Consider the following 13,836-nt stretch of genomic DNA (forward strand, 5'->3'; position numbering starts at 1 on the left):
TAACATGTGAAAAAAACAAAACGTTAAACATTCATATTACATACCTTAATTGTAAACAATCCGAAAAAGGAGCTATTATATTTTAAACCTTCTAGGGAGAAACTAGACTCTCTGGCACATGCAACATCGCGCTGTTGCCAAATGCTTGTCTATGGCTAAAACTATACTCATACACATTTACCACACTCACGCACTAACTGTAAATGATGGTTAGTAAATCAATTTGGAGCACAGGCTTTGGATTTATCAAACAAATTGTATAAATTACTGTTTTATAAAATCGCCATGAAAAGAAACTAAGTACAGGAAATTGTTTACAACACAACGAAAAAAAAAACGATAGTGAACAGAATAAAATAAGGAAACAATAACGAATAACATATGAATAAATTCGGTGCAATTTTATCGACTCTGCACTCTAATATCGAAGTCTTTTTGTTTTTGCACATCGCTCCTCGCAAGAACTTGAAAGAAGAACCGTAAAACAAATCAAATGACACTGATTGATGACGGTTTTGTACGGCAATCGGTGGTTATCGTTGTGCGACCACGTCTGTATTAGTTCGGGCCGTTTTGGGTGGTAAACATCTTGCCAAGATTAAGATACCCTACTTCCGGTACGGGAGGGTACATGAGCGGAACAAGACGGAGAAACTCTCGAATGCACAAAAAATCCATAAAAAGAAACACAGCACACACATACACACACACACACTAAACACGCAATTAGAAGCACTACAGTTAATTGAACGGGGCGACGACATGATTGTTTCACTCCCCAAAAAGCTGATGACAATGATCGATGGAAGGTTTCCGATGATCATGCGCTGATGATGGTAAAGCGATTAAATGACTTGTTGTGGCGCACCGATGACTGGTGAATTAGAATGATGATGTCAGCGAGCATTTGGGGTTGTTGTTTTGATTTGTGTGTGTTTTTTTTATGTTAAGAATATATCGAGGGTGTCGTTTTTTTGAGGTTTATGTTATGCTCCGAATATCCACAACTCTGCACTTCCAATGCAGCATAGTGTGGGACGTTTATGAGTGTGGTTTTAAGACTAAAAGCATATCCGTTAAGTCGAATCGTCACCAGACGGTTTTATTAGTAATTTTTTTTTTGGTTTTAAGTTAAATTAATCGCAAGAGGACACACACACACACACGATTAATATGTTAGAAGACATCACACATCAAAGCACCCTTGAAGCGGCGTTTCGTTGGACGGGTTAGATGCATTTCCTTCACTGCTCATTCGCCAGCCCCATTGACCCGACGATGGTTATGCTCCCACGGAGGGGATGCCCGCGCAGACAATGCAAACTTACCTCCAAATTTCCAATATCATAGTAAGACAGATAGAAACGCGTCAGCTCGAACCAGCGCGTCTTGTAGTTGACCGGTGTGAAGCGTTTTTTGTTTTGGGATCGTTTCACCATATAGCCGGACTTTAGCACGAAATCGCTCCGCCGTTCGGTCATCATCTTCGCGCACGTGGACCGCTGCCGATGGACCGATCGCTGTTAATGGCTGCTGCTGTACGACGACTCGTGGCACTTGTTTGCGGCATCGACTAGCTGAGTGTAAGGCCCAAGACCTTCGTATAATGGACTAATGCCGTTTTGGGTTGTGTTGAGCTAGAATGGTTTCCCTACTGCACGGCTTTCCACATTATGGCCACCCACTTGATACGAGTTGATATTAAACTAAACCAAAATTTGACGAAACGTTGAACACACTGATGACCGAAACAACACACACACACTTGGAACAGAATATTCTCAATCTGGTTTCATGTTTCTAAACTGCTAAATCAACTGCACTGCACTTAGTGTTACCTTCAAACGAATTCAACGACAAAGCTGATCAATCACGCTTACGACATTACTTTCGCAATTTTTTGGTTACCCATAACCCTATGCTTCCAACGTCATGATTTACGGGTGATTTACAATCTAATCACCAAAGACCTTAAAACCGGTAGATAAGATCAAGTTACACGCTTATGTTCTTCAGTATGTCACATTGCAATCGAAGAGCGCAACTGAATTTATACGGAGGGTTTGTTGTTTGTTTCGTGAACAAAAAATAACTTTTAAGAACGAAACACAAATTTCATCAAACAAAAACACATTACTCCACAAATGGACAATCAAAAAAATTGTAGAAAAACAAAACTTAAATTATAAAAAAAAAACCCCATCACAAAAACAAGATACGCGACAAAAAGAAAACGTTCCCGCCACCGGAACGCAGTGCGGAACCGGTTCATTTGCATACAGACATTAGCGCGAAAAAGGCAATGGTCAAGCCGTAAGTTTTGTGTGGTAAAAGCCCGGGCACAACCGGTGGACCTCCCGCCCCGTGAATGGTCAGCGATTCGGTTGCGGTGCGATGTAGGAGACAACCGTAGGTAAAAACGCACAACAAACACCCGCTCCGATATTCCCGATACAATGGCATAATTAATTCTGCCAACGTACCCATCGGACCGATCGTACCGATCGGCAACAGGACGCGTTACGCGTTGCGCGTTCGTGCTGCTTGCGCCAGCCGTAGCGTAATGGAAGCACGAAACGAAATGATCGCTTTTTTTGTTTTGTTTCGTTGCTGTCGGGTGAGATTTGCTTTCTTGTTTCTTCAGAACCCGTCATCGCTTCGGTTCTCAGAATCCGAGGGGTTGGGTATGCTGTGGATCCGATTAGGAAGTGTCCAGTATTTTTTTGCTTATGAACAAAGGATTGCAGCCGATTTAAAGCGACTAAAATTCAAATTTGTTGGCAAAAGAATGATGTCGCCTTGAGACTGGGATGGAAATAAGCGCGTTGTAAATGGTGCTAAAAAGAGGAATAAAGCTAAGATTAGTTTTTTTTTTCGGGATCAAGATGAACTACAAATTAATCACCTGCACCTCTCGGATGACAACTTTGCCCATATTGTTCCATTTAATTGCCACTATTGCAATTTTGTAATCGAAATGATTGATCGTGAAGTGTACTCCTTCGAGCAAAATTCATTACACCACGTTCACACTTTCTCGCCAAGATGATTCACAGAACATTCACAGCTCTGGTTGGGATCCTCAAATTAATACGTCCAATATTTAAATTATTCACACCAAAGTACTTTCGAAATGGCAATCTAAACCACTTCAAGCTTGACCCACAGAAAGTTATTTAAAAATCAAACAAAGAAGGTCCCCATGGTCCCTATCATGACTCACCGGGATCCAATCGCATGCTATTATGCCCATCCAACATAACCATATCCCGGATCGTGCCCGTTGTTGATGGAATTTATATAACCACACCGCACCTGTATCCCGGTATCATTGTGAACCTGTGCAGAAATGCATTCCATGCGCATGATATCACAATGTTAAGGTACCCGTCATAAAATGCCCTTCACTGCCATCCGGTTCTTCGGGAGGCGTATTTTGAGATCAATCAAGCGTGCCACCGGTACCGTGGCAAGAAAAAAACGGTGCCGGTGAGTCAGCTGGGTTGACAGTGAATGGTGTAACCTGCCGTCCAACAGCCGCTTTCTTTGCCTCTTCTCAATGAACCATATTTTGTGACCGCTTCTGTCCACGGGACAGTAGGGAAACCGGTCGGTGAGTGATAACATCCGGAAATGTTTGCCATTCCGTTGACTGTCAATCCGGTAATACGGTGCTATACCGAATGTCCTGCCGAGCCCCTTTGTTTCTACTCGATATTAAGCGATGATTAGACGGATTCTCTTTCAAATCTATAGGACAGCTAGGGTGAAGAAACACCTTGGAAGATAATTACTAAAAGAGAAAAAGAACAAGTGAAAGTGATCTGCCTTAATTGAAGGGAGCTGGTGCTGGAGAAAGAAATGAGTGCGATGCCAGCTAATAACTCATTATTTACAGCTGATTCGAAAGGGGTTCGCGAAGATCCACAATCGAATAGAAACGTTAAAGGGTATGATCAATCGATCGGCTTTTCTTAAACGTTTCCGCGCCTACTCTTCTCATGTTTTCTCTACTCTCTACTGTCTTCCGGCACAACACTTTGCACATGTTTCGCATGTGTACGCGCGCTTGCCAATGTGCCGATGTTTAACTAGATTAAGTGTACCACAACACTAGCTGCACCGTCTGTACACGATCGTAAATCGTCACAATGAAGCTGATTGTGCTGCACGAACCCACTTATCGCCAGACGAACCTCGCACCGAAACCTGCGACCCGCGACCCGCCGAAACCTTGTGATCCTTCGCTATGCCCTACGACCGGCCTTTCCGGGGGTGAGTTTTGCGATTCCCGAGGCAAACCGGAACGCGGCGAGCGATCGATCGCGACAAACGCGAACACTTACTGTCGTCATCGGCGGCGACCACGTTCTCGTTAAGGACTTGGTTCCGCGGTCAGCCTACACACGCAACTGAACTTGGAGAACGACAAGACTTCACCGAACCGCGACCGAACGATTTCTTTTTTCGCGTTCTGCTTGTATGGTACGATACGCGACACGGATGGGTATTCCCTTGATTTTTCTCTTCTTTTTGCTACTGCTATAAACACACTCATAGCAATACCGGAACGGAGTTCGGAGTTAAGTGTAATTTAACATCACATCACATCACTCTTTCCTGCCTGACATCGTGTACATGATCGCATGTGCTGGAACTTACGCACAGAATGCAACAGATAAGGAATGCGTGCGGGACATTCTATGCCATTACAATATCACTGCCACTTACACGGTACTATTTGCATTCTCACACGCATTCGACCGAAGCACTTTGCTGCAAAACACTAATTTATCGTCACCGAAACAGGCATCTTACCGAAAAATGCAGGCAAAGAACAATGTTTTTCTTCGCTGCGGTCGCTGTACTGAAGTCGCGGTCTGTTTTGACAGCTGCTGGCCTGGGGGGTTTGTTTACGTTTGAAAGAAACGTCAAATCGGACCCAGTACAGAAGGGTTAGTTTTTGGGGATGGTAAAAGTTTTCTACAGTTAATTTGAGAATGGGCATATTTTTTTTTAATTCGGACAGATTGATCATCTAGCTGAATCTGCACATCTCAACATTCGTCCAACATTAATCACTTAAAAAGTTTACAGAAGCTACCATTTCGCTTATGTTTATTCCATCTGTTTCATCTATGTCTACGTTTAGATCATTCTGTTTCACATAACTAATCTATCGGGAAAGAAAATGTTTAAAAACTAAACCTCCTCTACCATCTTTAATTCACATGCTCTTTTCGCAACTGCCACGCACCGATCGCGTACCGGAACCAGATCAGCATCAAATCTCGGCCCATCTGCAACCAGGACCAGAACGGCGTCAGTTTCGAGCCCTCGATCTCCGTCCAGTTTACCGCAACTTCCTCGATCGGAATATTGTACGATTGTGCAATGAACAGCAGCTCCACATCGAATGCCCATCGTTCAACGTGCATCACCTGAAACAGCTTCCGGGCGGCCGAGCGCGAAACCAGCTTAAATCCACACTGTGTATCCCGTATCTTCTTCACCGCGAATGTCCACACCAGAAAGTGAAAACCGTGCATTAGGATCGTACGGAAGATTGTTCTTTGCGCTGTGGCTTCCTTCTCCAGATGGGCACGCGAACCAATCGCCAGCGCATCGCGCTTCCAATCGGCGTCGGTCATTTGTACCATGCTGCGTTCAAGTTTCGCATAGTCGGCAAACTTTGTCGCTCCATCCGCATCGGCAAACAGTAGAAACTGACCGCGACTACTAAGCATTCCGAGACGAACCGCACCACCCTTGCCACGGTTTTCTACCAAATCCAAAACGCGCACCTTTTGTACACCATGCAATTCGACGTACTCCAACGCAACTTCCACCGTCCGATCGCGGCTACCATCGCTTACGATGATCACCTCGTAGGTGAAGTCTTTCTCCTTTTCGGCACGTTTTCCCAGATAGTCTAAGCATTCATCCAGCATAAGAGGCACTGGAAAAGAAAGTCATATTACTGCAGTCCATTTCTACCATTTTTGCGAACCACTCACGTCTGTTTTCCTCGTCAAATGCCGGAACTATCACACTCAACTTCAGCGTAGGTTTGTCATCTAAAGACGCGAACAGTCGATCATCTCCCGTAGCCGGATCGATGTAGTACTCTTCATCCCTGTGTCGCACAATTGTTGGAAACGGTGTCGTCGTCACCTTTAGCACTATCCCTAGCTGAAAAAGGGTTGTTTTATCAATCAGTTTCCAAGTACCCTTTCCGCTGCATCCGTTTACTTACCACAACGAATAGAAAAAATATAGATCCGGAACCAAACAACAGCGCCAGCTGGACAAACTCGGTGGTCAACATCGTTGCAACTTGCAAATAATCTTGATCAGGAGTTTCTAATGTTGCATTATCTTAAAATTCCGATAAACTAAGGTAAAACGCGTCAGTCTCGCGTTGGAATAGTGCGACGCTTTGTAGCTTTACACTTGTTTTCGCCACAGCCACTGGAAAAATGCCGACGCCGACCAAAACATTCAAACGTCAGCTGAAACACGTCAGACACCAGCGGCCAGTGTTGCCATCCGTGATTGTTGTTGCTTTACAGTGGCCAACACAGAAATTCACACGCGCCACATATTGCCAGATAAATTTATCTAATTTTCGGAACCCTCCACAACGTTCTGTGGATAAAAATACAGCGCAGAACAATGATTGACATGTATTCTCGATTTTATTTCATCTATACAGCTACAAAATCTGTATGGAATGGTACAGACTTTTTTATTTAGGGTATGGTTCAAATGCTTATCTGCTAAATTTGTATTTGTCGTAATGCTTATCGCTATACAAAACCTTACGTGTTGTGAAGTTCCTTAATAGAAATAATGATCCACCCGGACAAGCGATCCACTTTGCCATAGAGCAACAGCAGGCAATGGTTGTCGTTTCATGCAAAAGGTGAAGAAATAATCTTTCACTTACCAAAAGTGCAAAAGCACAAACATATTTGAAGATCGCAACATTAAAACGCTGGACAGTGTCTGACGATAAAAGGATAGACTCATATGGGTGAAATGTACATATTTTAAATTTCTATTTACTTGAAATCAGAACTAGGACAGAACATTATACCAGGTTCAATTATCGCTCATCCGAACGAATATCTACTATTCTCGGGTTATTCTTTTTTGTTTGTGTTTTTTACAGTTGGTTCTATCCTACAATTAGACACTTAAGATAATTTTGTATAACACGCTTTGAAATACGTACTCAGAAGAACCGCCAATTTTGTTGCTCACCCTCTAGGGTCGGAATCGAAGCAATTTTCGACGATACAGCACAATATGCAATACACTCTCGCAACTAATTTCGCACTACAAATATCGTATTGCAGCGTTGCTCTTAACTCATTTTCACCATCAACACACTTCGCCCCGGGAAAGGAAGATAATTAAATTTTGAAAGGAAAACAAAGAATCATCATTCTATTAAAATCGCTCTAGCGAGTGAGAAAACATTCCCAATGGATACTTCGCACTGCTTCCTATTTGCCAAATCAGCATGTAGTGTGTGTGTGTGTGTAACAAATGTGTTAAAAGAAACGTTAGGTTTAAAAGAATGACAGTAAAGAAATACTATGCTTACAAATTAAGCGATGCTCCGGTCCATTCACGGCACGATCAGATGGATCATCCACCGCGTCGTTAGTTGTTGCAGATAAGTTTGTTTATTAATTGTTGCGTCCTACATCCTCACGATCGATGACATTTCAGCTACCTATCCTCTAGTACCTGTTTTTTTATTAGGATGTCTACATGATTATAGATGCTTACCGTCTAGATCTTTCGCGCGAACGCGATCGTCTCCGGCGATCGTTGTGACGATCGCGCTCGCGGCTACGATCCCGGCTTCTGGACCGCCTGTTACTGCGATCGGCTGAACGGCGTCGTTCACCACGATCGCGTTGATCACGGTCACGGTCACGACTGCAAATGGAGAGATATTATAAGTGTAAATGATATTTTGAACCACTTCTATTTAAACTAACCCTTCATTTCGATCCTTCCGCTCATCTGCAGGTTTAACCTCACGACTATAGATAAAAGAGACAAAAAGCATTACAACAAACTTTACAGCTAAAGCACTTTGTTAACTAGAGCCAAACCTACCCAACTGTGTCCTTGCGATCACGACTACGAGCCAATGCACGGGAACGACGATCGAGTTCCCTTCCACCGACGTACCGCGAACGACTACGATCCTCATGATCGCGATCTCGACCCGTCTTGCGTAACTCCTTCTGACGCGGCCCAGCCGTTTTCTCCAGCTCGGCCAACTTTTCGCGAATGGCTAAAAAGCCAAGATGAAGCTTACCGCCAAAATGATCCGCTAGCCGTATATCGTTATCGTGTATCCCTAGATAGGCAGAGCAAACTTCACACACGCGCAGCTTCTGCTGCTGGTAGGTACTGGCCGGTATCGAACTACGGTACTCCTGCTCGGCACGATTCTTCTCCGATCGGAGCTCTTCAATTTCCGACATCAGCTTCATGCTTTCCTCCACCTGTCCCGCCTCACCAAGTGCCTCCGCTTTGGCAAGCTTCTTGCCTATCTCCTCGGCAAGCTCGTGAACCGCATTTGCCTTCGCAGCCACTTCTGCAGTCAATTCTTCCTGTGTTTCAGCGAGCCGTTTCTTTGCCGCTTCCGTGCGACGGTCGCAATCGGCGATGAAAGCTTGCAGATGTTCCATGGCCTATAGGGAAGATCGAAGAACATAAACAATATATTTGTTTGCTTATACGGCAAAAATGTGCGTATGCGGTAAAAAACTTACATCAACATCATAATAGTAGTCCTTGTTCTTTGACGCATTTTCGTAATCAGCTCGCAGGGCCAGATCGTGCACCTTTGGACATTCGCCAAGGTCCATACGCTACACACCGTCAAAGAACGGAGGGAAAAGATGGAAAAGAGGAAAGAAAAACAAAACACTCGATCGTTTAGTACGGGCGGCACAAACATACATTGACACCAACAAGGCCAAGAGACAACGCGACTTAATTTAAATTCTATTCTTATGTAATGTAGCCATTTGCGAATTGCATCGATAAAATTTGCCCTTGCACTGCACCATTCAATCGCATACATCAAACGATTTAATAATTCATTCGAAATATGGTACAAAATTATATCACTCGCATTGATGGTGCAGCCATGCATGGAAAGCAATAGGATGAACCTGAAAATCAAAAAGTAGCTTATTTTGGAAAAAAAGAAACACAATACTACTATCGAAGGAAATCGATTTTGCGTAAAATCAACCTAGGTAAAATGTACATTGGATGATGGTTTGTTACTCACCAAAATATTTAACACCACACAGCTAAATAATGAAAAAAATACGTCCACAAATCAACGGTGAAATTGTTTGAAGTTTATAGATGTTGAGATATTTTCCTGGCAATTTACATCCTAACTCTATGCATATCATCAGCATTATTATTAAGGTTGCTTGAACAATCAGCAGATATTTCAATTCCGTCGGTTTTCTGCATTTCATAATGCTATTAAATTGCTATTTAAGAATTAAAAAAAGAATTCCGCAATAGATGGATAAGCCGAGCACAACTTTTTGAATCGTGCAAACGATTAAGCTGGACTGAACGATTGATAGCGATACATAAACAACTTTACTGACTTAGTAAATCTGCATACGGAAGTACACAGCTTAGTGAATGCCAATTCGGCCAGGCATTTTACACATCGCCGTTGCCATTTCTTATCCAATGAATCTGAATTAAATTGTTTGTGTTTCCATAAAAATCGTTTCGTTTTTATTATTTTATGTGCGCGCCATACCATATTTATTGCGGATTCCTGTAAAGGAAATAAAACAGTAAAATGTTTGAAGGAATACGTATAAAAATGTCTATGAACTCTAAATTATTGTAAATTAAAATATGAATAACTTGTAAATCTATCGCTGTCTATCTATAACTTGAATTGAGATAAAATAAAAAAAGACATACAAGAAAAGTGTCTGCAAATCTTTTGCAATCGATTATTTGTAGCATTTCTATGGAGCTTTACTATCCTCTCCTATTCTCCTGTTGGTTTCATTGGTCTTTTCTGTACGCAATAGCAACGTTTAACAACGATTGTTCTGTAAAATTGTGTATCCGATCCATTCACGTATACACAATGTTGTGGTTTCAGTCACATAAATTATTTACGTACCCGTAAGCGCACCAAGGACAGTACCCGTTCGTCCGATGAAGTCAATAGAATAATCTCGCGTGTGTGCTTTTGGTTTCGTTTCGTTATTAATACGTACCCAAGGCCGATTGATTACACTAAACGCAGCCCAATGAACAATACCTGGGAGGAGTGTAGGAGGGTGCACATAACTAGTGACACCCATACGCATGATTCCTCCGTGATGCGTTCAATTTGTACTACTAATACGGGGATATTATCTTGGTTTTTACTTGATGATTTACTATGGGAAGAAGGTGAAATCGATTCGCATAATCCGCATCATCGGGCAAAATACAACAAAATCAGATTATCAGATCTATCGCTGGTAGAGTAGGTTGAGAGAATAAGGAATATTGATATGTTGTTTTTGTTTGCGTCAAGTAGTAGGAAACACTTACGGTACACGGCCAGGAAGCAGCAGCAGCCTGTATACTAAAATGACCGCAACCCCTGTTTTCGGTGGTTTTTCCTGCACGAAACCGCCCTTTGTGGGCTAGTAGGTAAAGTAGGGAACTAAACGGTTGGCCATCGTTGGAGAGCGGTAATGAGCGGGTGAACAAGGTGGTACTGGTTAAAGGAGTTCTTTAAGTAGCACAGGTGAAGATGAGCTGGGTACAGTGTACTTACGACTCTGCTTCAGTATATTATCTCCTATCACCAACCATCTCCCCCTCTCTCTCTCATCAAAACCAGTGCTTCATCACTTAACGTGCGTTAGAGTAGCTTGTGCTTTGTCGGACGGACAAGAACTTGTGTGTTACCACCCTGGGGCTAGGAATTTGCTTTTCAGTTTTCGTGTTTATCATACGCATTAGTCAATCGAACGAACCAAACGACAACCAAAACACGGACCGGGCTCCCTAAGCGAAAGATGAGATTGATTTTTGTTTATATATGCATGGCACATGCACATCTAGAATTCGACAGATTTTGATATTTAGCTTACGGATTGGTGTCCACGTTTGCGGTGAGAGCAACTTACCAATCACACGCACCTTCACTTTCCCATTACTCATTTTTAGTGTGGATATGCTTTCTTTGCTTTAGGAAATGATTTGTTTGTTTATTTGTTTGCTTGGAATATGAGGAAAAAGCGACTTGTTGTGACCGTCTGTAAAATAGAACAGAACCGACAAGAGTGGGAAAATAGAGTAGTACGAGCAAACTGTTCATAAAACGCGCAACAAAATACCACAACCGTCTCCGTGACAAAAGCTATGGGTATGTTTATACATGTAATCTACTTGTACTTGAATCTCGTTTAGACGATTCTGGACAAACACTTTCAAGTGGGAAGAGATGTAACGGCATCGACATGGTTGGATATAGTGTGTAAAGTAGTGGAAGACATTGATACCTAAAGCGTACAAAACGTATCGGACCACCCCGTTAGCCATTACTTACCGTAGAGGCCAAGATCTCGTGCGGGCAGCAGCCTAATAAAAAACTCTTACATACTTTGCTGTCGTAGAACTTCACCGAGTACCGATTGGTTTCGCCTGATGGGGATGGGAAGATAAATTGTTGATAACATTAAACAATCAGCACTTCGCACAAAAACAATCGCCACCAACACACATCGCCATGGTTCCGCCTCCCGGAACCACTGTCGTGTTGATGGCACAACTTTAGCTTACCATTTCTAGCCGTTCCCATCAGCTGATCAAGCATTGCCCGCATTTGATCGTGTGCCGACATATTGCCGTTTGTTTTTAAGAATCTTTCAGCAACAGCAACACAATTTTAATGTGAAAATTTAAGTAAAATTAAGCACAACACGATTGGAACACAAACTATCTTTCTTCGCTTGTGAAAATTATGACAGCTGCCAGTTGTGTTGCTTCCCCATGTGACAGCAGGAAAATGCAGGGCTAGTGAACTAGTTTAGTTTATCGAAAGATGACATGTTCATGTTTATAAATTTTTGTTTGATTTATGTGGATTTTTAAATTATATAAACGATACATTTCAAAAGCAGAACAGAACAGATAAAGCAACAAATTGTACTTAACAATAACAGTTAAACAAATTTTGCCGTTTGCGTGCTTCCAACCCTGTATTGACGAACGATCTGAAATTTGACATTTCACGCACGAAGCAATCATGTTTACAATCATTGTGGATTCTGTTTTCTGTGCTTTTGCGGGCATGAATTATTGAAACTGGTCAAGAGAAATGCTGTTTGGATAATTTAGATGCAATAAAGGTATGATTTAAACGCTATGCAGCTGCTGCTTCTGCTAATGGGTGTACAGGACCTTCACCGATGATTCACACCGATTTGTTTACATCATACCGATGAAGCGGGGCGCGATTTGCATGATAACAAACGAAAGTGAAAGTGAGCGTCTTCGATAAGAAGAGGGACACGATGGAAAGTGACGATAAAAGTGATATCAAAATCAAGGAAAAACTCAACCTCCACGTGAAGAAGCGTTTGCAGGAAACGGTCAAAGATTCGCCACCCGATAAACATGAACCCAAGGACAAGAACAGCTCTACGGCGGGAGCTAATGCAACCGGAGCTCCAAGAACGAAAAGACAGAAAACCAAGAATGGATCTAAAAATACATCAAATACGCCAACAACGGCAGTCGTTTCATCTACCCCTGCTACGGCTATTCGAACAAACGATCTGCTTCTGTCGCCTGGTGCAGCAAACAGTAATGATACAACCAACAGTAGCATCAATTCCACCGATCAGGACGGAGAGTTGAACGACCGGGAAGCGTGTGACAAGGGTGATAGGCCGGCCAAGTCCAGCCAACGAATGGACATATTTGCGATGATATTAAATCAAAAGAAAAGCTCACTGATGTGTGATCCTGAGGTGATCCAGTTTATGAAAAGTCTCACCGAAAGCAAAAAATGAAGATCTTATCCTTGACATCGCTATGTGTTCAGGTTGCCTATGTAGCCGTTGCTTTTGTACGCAAGTCATTATGCTGAAAGGCTCAAATATAAACAAAACGGATGATAATTTTTATATTGGTTTTATTTAAGCTTAATTAACAAAACTAACTCACGATCGCTTCCAGACGTAGCATAGATGTTTTCAAATTTATGTTTCTACGTCATTTACAGGGTGCCTCAAACATAATTCCCCAGGTAACTTTACATTAGGGCTCATACAATTATTACGTAACGCAAAAATTGTCAATTTTCGACCCCCTCCCCCCCAATTGTAACAAAACGTAACACTGGACGCAACCCCCCTCCATTAATTACGTAACATTACGTTGACACCCCCGCCCCCCCTTGTTTAAAAAATAAATAAGTTTTCTTAGGTAATCTATGTAATCCAATCGTGTTTCGACTAACGCATAAATATACAAACATACAGCCTATTAAATTTACTACTCACGCCAGGTTGACTTGCTTGATCGTTGCTAATAATTTAAGCGGTTTTAGAATCTACTTCAATCTATACAGCTACGATTCTGCATACGATACTTCATCAACCATGTTTATTTTCAAGATGTCCGTATCTTTCATCAATATAATTCATAATTGGCATGTACAAAGTGAACTAAACCTAGGCTGGATAGGTTCTGGATAATCTTCAACACCACAGATCCCAAACGAAAGATTCATTCGCTAATCATACATTT

The 13,836-nt window shown here is 42.3% G+C and overlaps 4 protein-coding genes across 6 annotated transcripts in view; 1 reads left to right on the forward strand and 3 right to left on the reverse strand.

The window, feature by feature from the left end:
- Window positions 1–1,643, reverse strand: part of LOC128301931 (tyrosine-protein kinase Btk29A-like) — a 65,871-nt gene extending 64,228 nt beyond the window's left edge. Inside the window, exon 1 of the mRNA XM_053038608.1 lies at window positions 1,329–1,643. Within this exon, the coding sequence (XP_052894568.1) occupies window positions 1,329–1,484 (156 nt within the window). The 5' untranslated portion in view covers window positions 1,485–1,643. The remainder of the gene's footprint in view (window positions 1–1,328) is intronic.
- Window positions 1,644–5,101: 3,458 nt separating this feature from the next.
- On the reverse strand, window positions 5,102–6,493 carry LOC128303643 (dolichyl-phosphate beta-glucosyltransferase). Its single transcript, XM_053040681.1, has 3 exons — window positions 6,257–6,493; window positions 6,018–6,192; window positions 5,102–5,959 (listed from the first exon to the last, which is right to left on the reverse strand). The coding sequence occupies exons 1-3, from the start codon at window positions 6,326–6,328 to the stop codon at window positions 5,223–5,225; spliced, it is 984 nt and encodes a 327-aa protein (XP_052896641.1). The 5' UTR covers window positions 6,329–6,493; the 3' UTR covers window positions 5,102–5,222.
- A 204-nt stretch (window positions 6,494–6,697) lies between these two features.
- Window positions 6,698–12,021, reverse strand: LOC128301711 (putative RNA-binding protein Luc7-like 2). Of its 3 annotated transcripts, none has more exons than XM_053038306.1 (6): window positions 11,863–12,021; window positions 11,630–11,724; window positions 8,802–8,900; window positions 8,137–8,720; window positions 8,016–8,060; window positions 6,698–7,953 (listed from the first exon to the last, which is right to left on the reverse strand). In XM_053038306.1, exons 1-6 carry the CDS (start codon window positions 11,921–11,923, stop codon window positions 7,797–7,799), a joined length of 1,041 nt encoding a protein of 346 aa, XP_052894266.1. In that variant the 5' UTR covers window positions 11,924–12,021; the 3' UTR covers window positions 6,698–7,796. The 3 variants fall into 3 exon arrangements, with proteins under 3 accessions (XP_052894266.1, XP_052894268.1, XP_052894269.1); XM_053038308.1 differs by having other exon boundaries at window positions 8,802–10,738; window positions 10,853–11,724; window positions 11,863–11,911; XM_053038309.1 differs by having other exon boundaries at window positions 8,802–10,547; window positions 10,624–11,724; window positions 11,863–11,911.
- Window positions 12,022–12,322: 301 nt separating this feature from the next.
- LOC128301713 (uncharacterized) lies at window positions 12,323–13,193 on the forward strand. The gene has a single exon (XM_053038310.1). The coding sequence runs from the start codon at window positions 12,597–12,599 to the stop codon at window positions 13,095–13,097; it is 501 nt and encodes a 166-aa protein (XP_052894270.1). The 5' UTR covers window positions 12,323–12,596; the 3' UTR covers window positions 13,098–13,193.
- Window positions 13,194–13,836: the final 643 nt, after the last annotated feature.

The sequence above is a fragment of the Anopheles moucheti genome, chromosome 3 (genome assembly GCF_943734755.1).
Source record: "Anopheles moucheti chromosome 3, idAnoMoucSN_F20_07, whole genome shotgun sequence".
NCBI lineage: Eukaryota > Metazoa > Arthropoda > Insecta > Diptera > Culicidae > Anopheles > Anopheles moucheti.

What these genes read in the sequence shown, in the direction of transcription:
- LOC128301713 (XM_053038310.1), top strand. Translation starts at nt 12,597, where the DNA reads ATGGAAAGTGACGATAAAAGTGATATCAAAATCAAGGAAAAACTCAAC.
- LOC128301711 (XM_053038306.1), bottom strand. Translation starts at nt 11,923, where the DNA reads ATGTCGGCACACGATCAAATGCGGGCAATGCTTGATCAGCTGATGGGA. An exon ending in ACGAGATCTTGGCCTCTACG is followed by an intron (nt 8,901 to 11,629) that starts GTAAGTAATGGC and finishes GACGGTGTGTAG; the next exon opens with CGTATGGACCTTGGCGAATG. An exon ending in ACTACTATTATGATGTTGAT is followed by an intron (nt 8,721 to 8,801) that starts GTAAGTTTTTTA and finishes TCTTCCCTATAG; the next exon opens with GCCATGGAACATCTGCAAGC.
- LOC128303643 (XM_053040681.1), bottom strand. Translation starts at nt 6,328, where the DNA reads ATGTTGACCACCGAGTTTGTCCAGCTGGCGCTGTTGTTTGGTTCCGGA. An exon ending in TATTTTTTCTATTCGTTGTG is followed by an intron (nt 6,193 to 6,256) that starts GTAAGTAAACGG and finishes ACCCTTTTTCAG; the next exon opens with CTAGGGATAGTGCTAAAGGT. An exon ending in ATTTGACGAGGAAAACAGAC is followed by an intron (nt 5,960 to 6,017) that starts GTGAGTGGTTCG and finishes TTTCTTTTCCAG; the next exon opens with TGCCTCTTATGCTGGATGAA.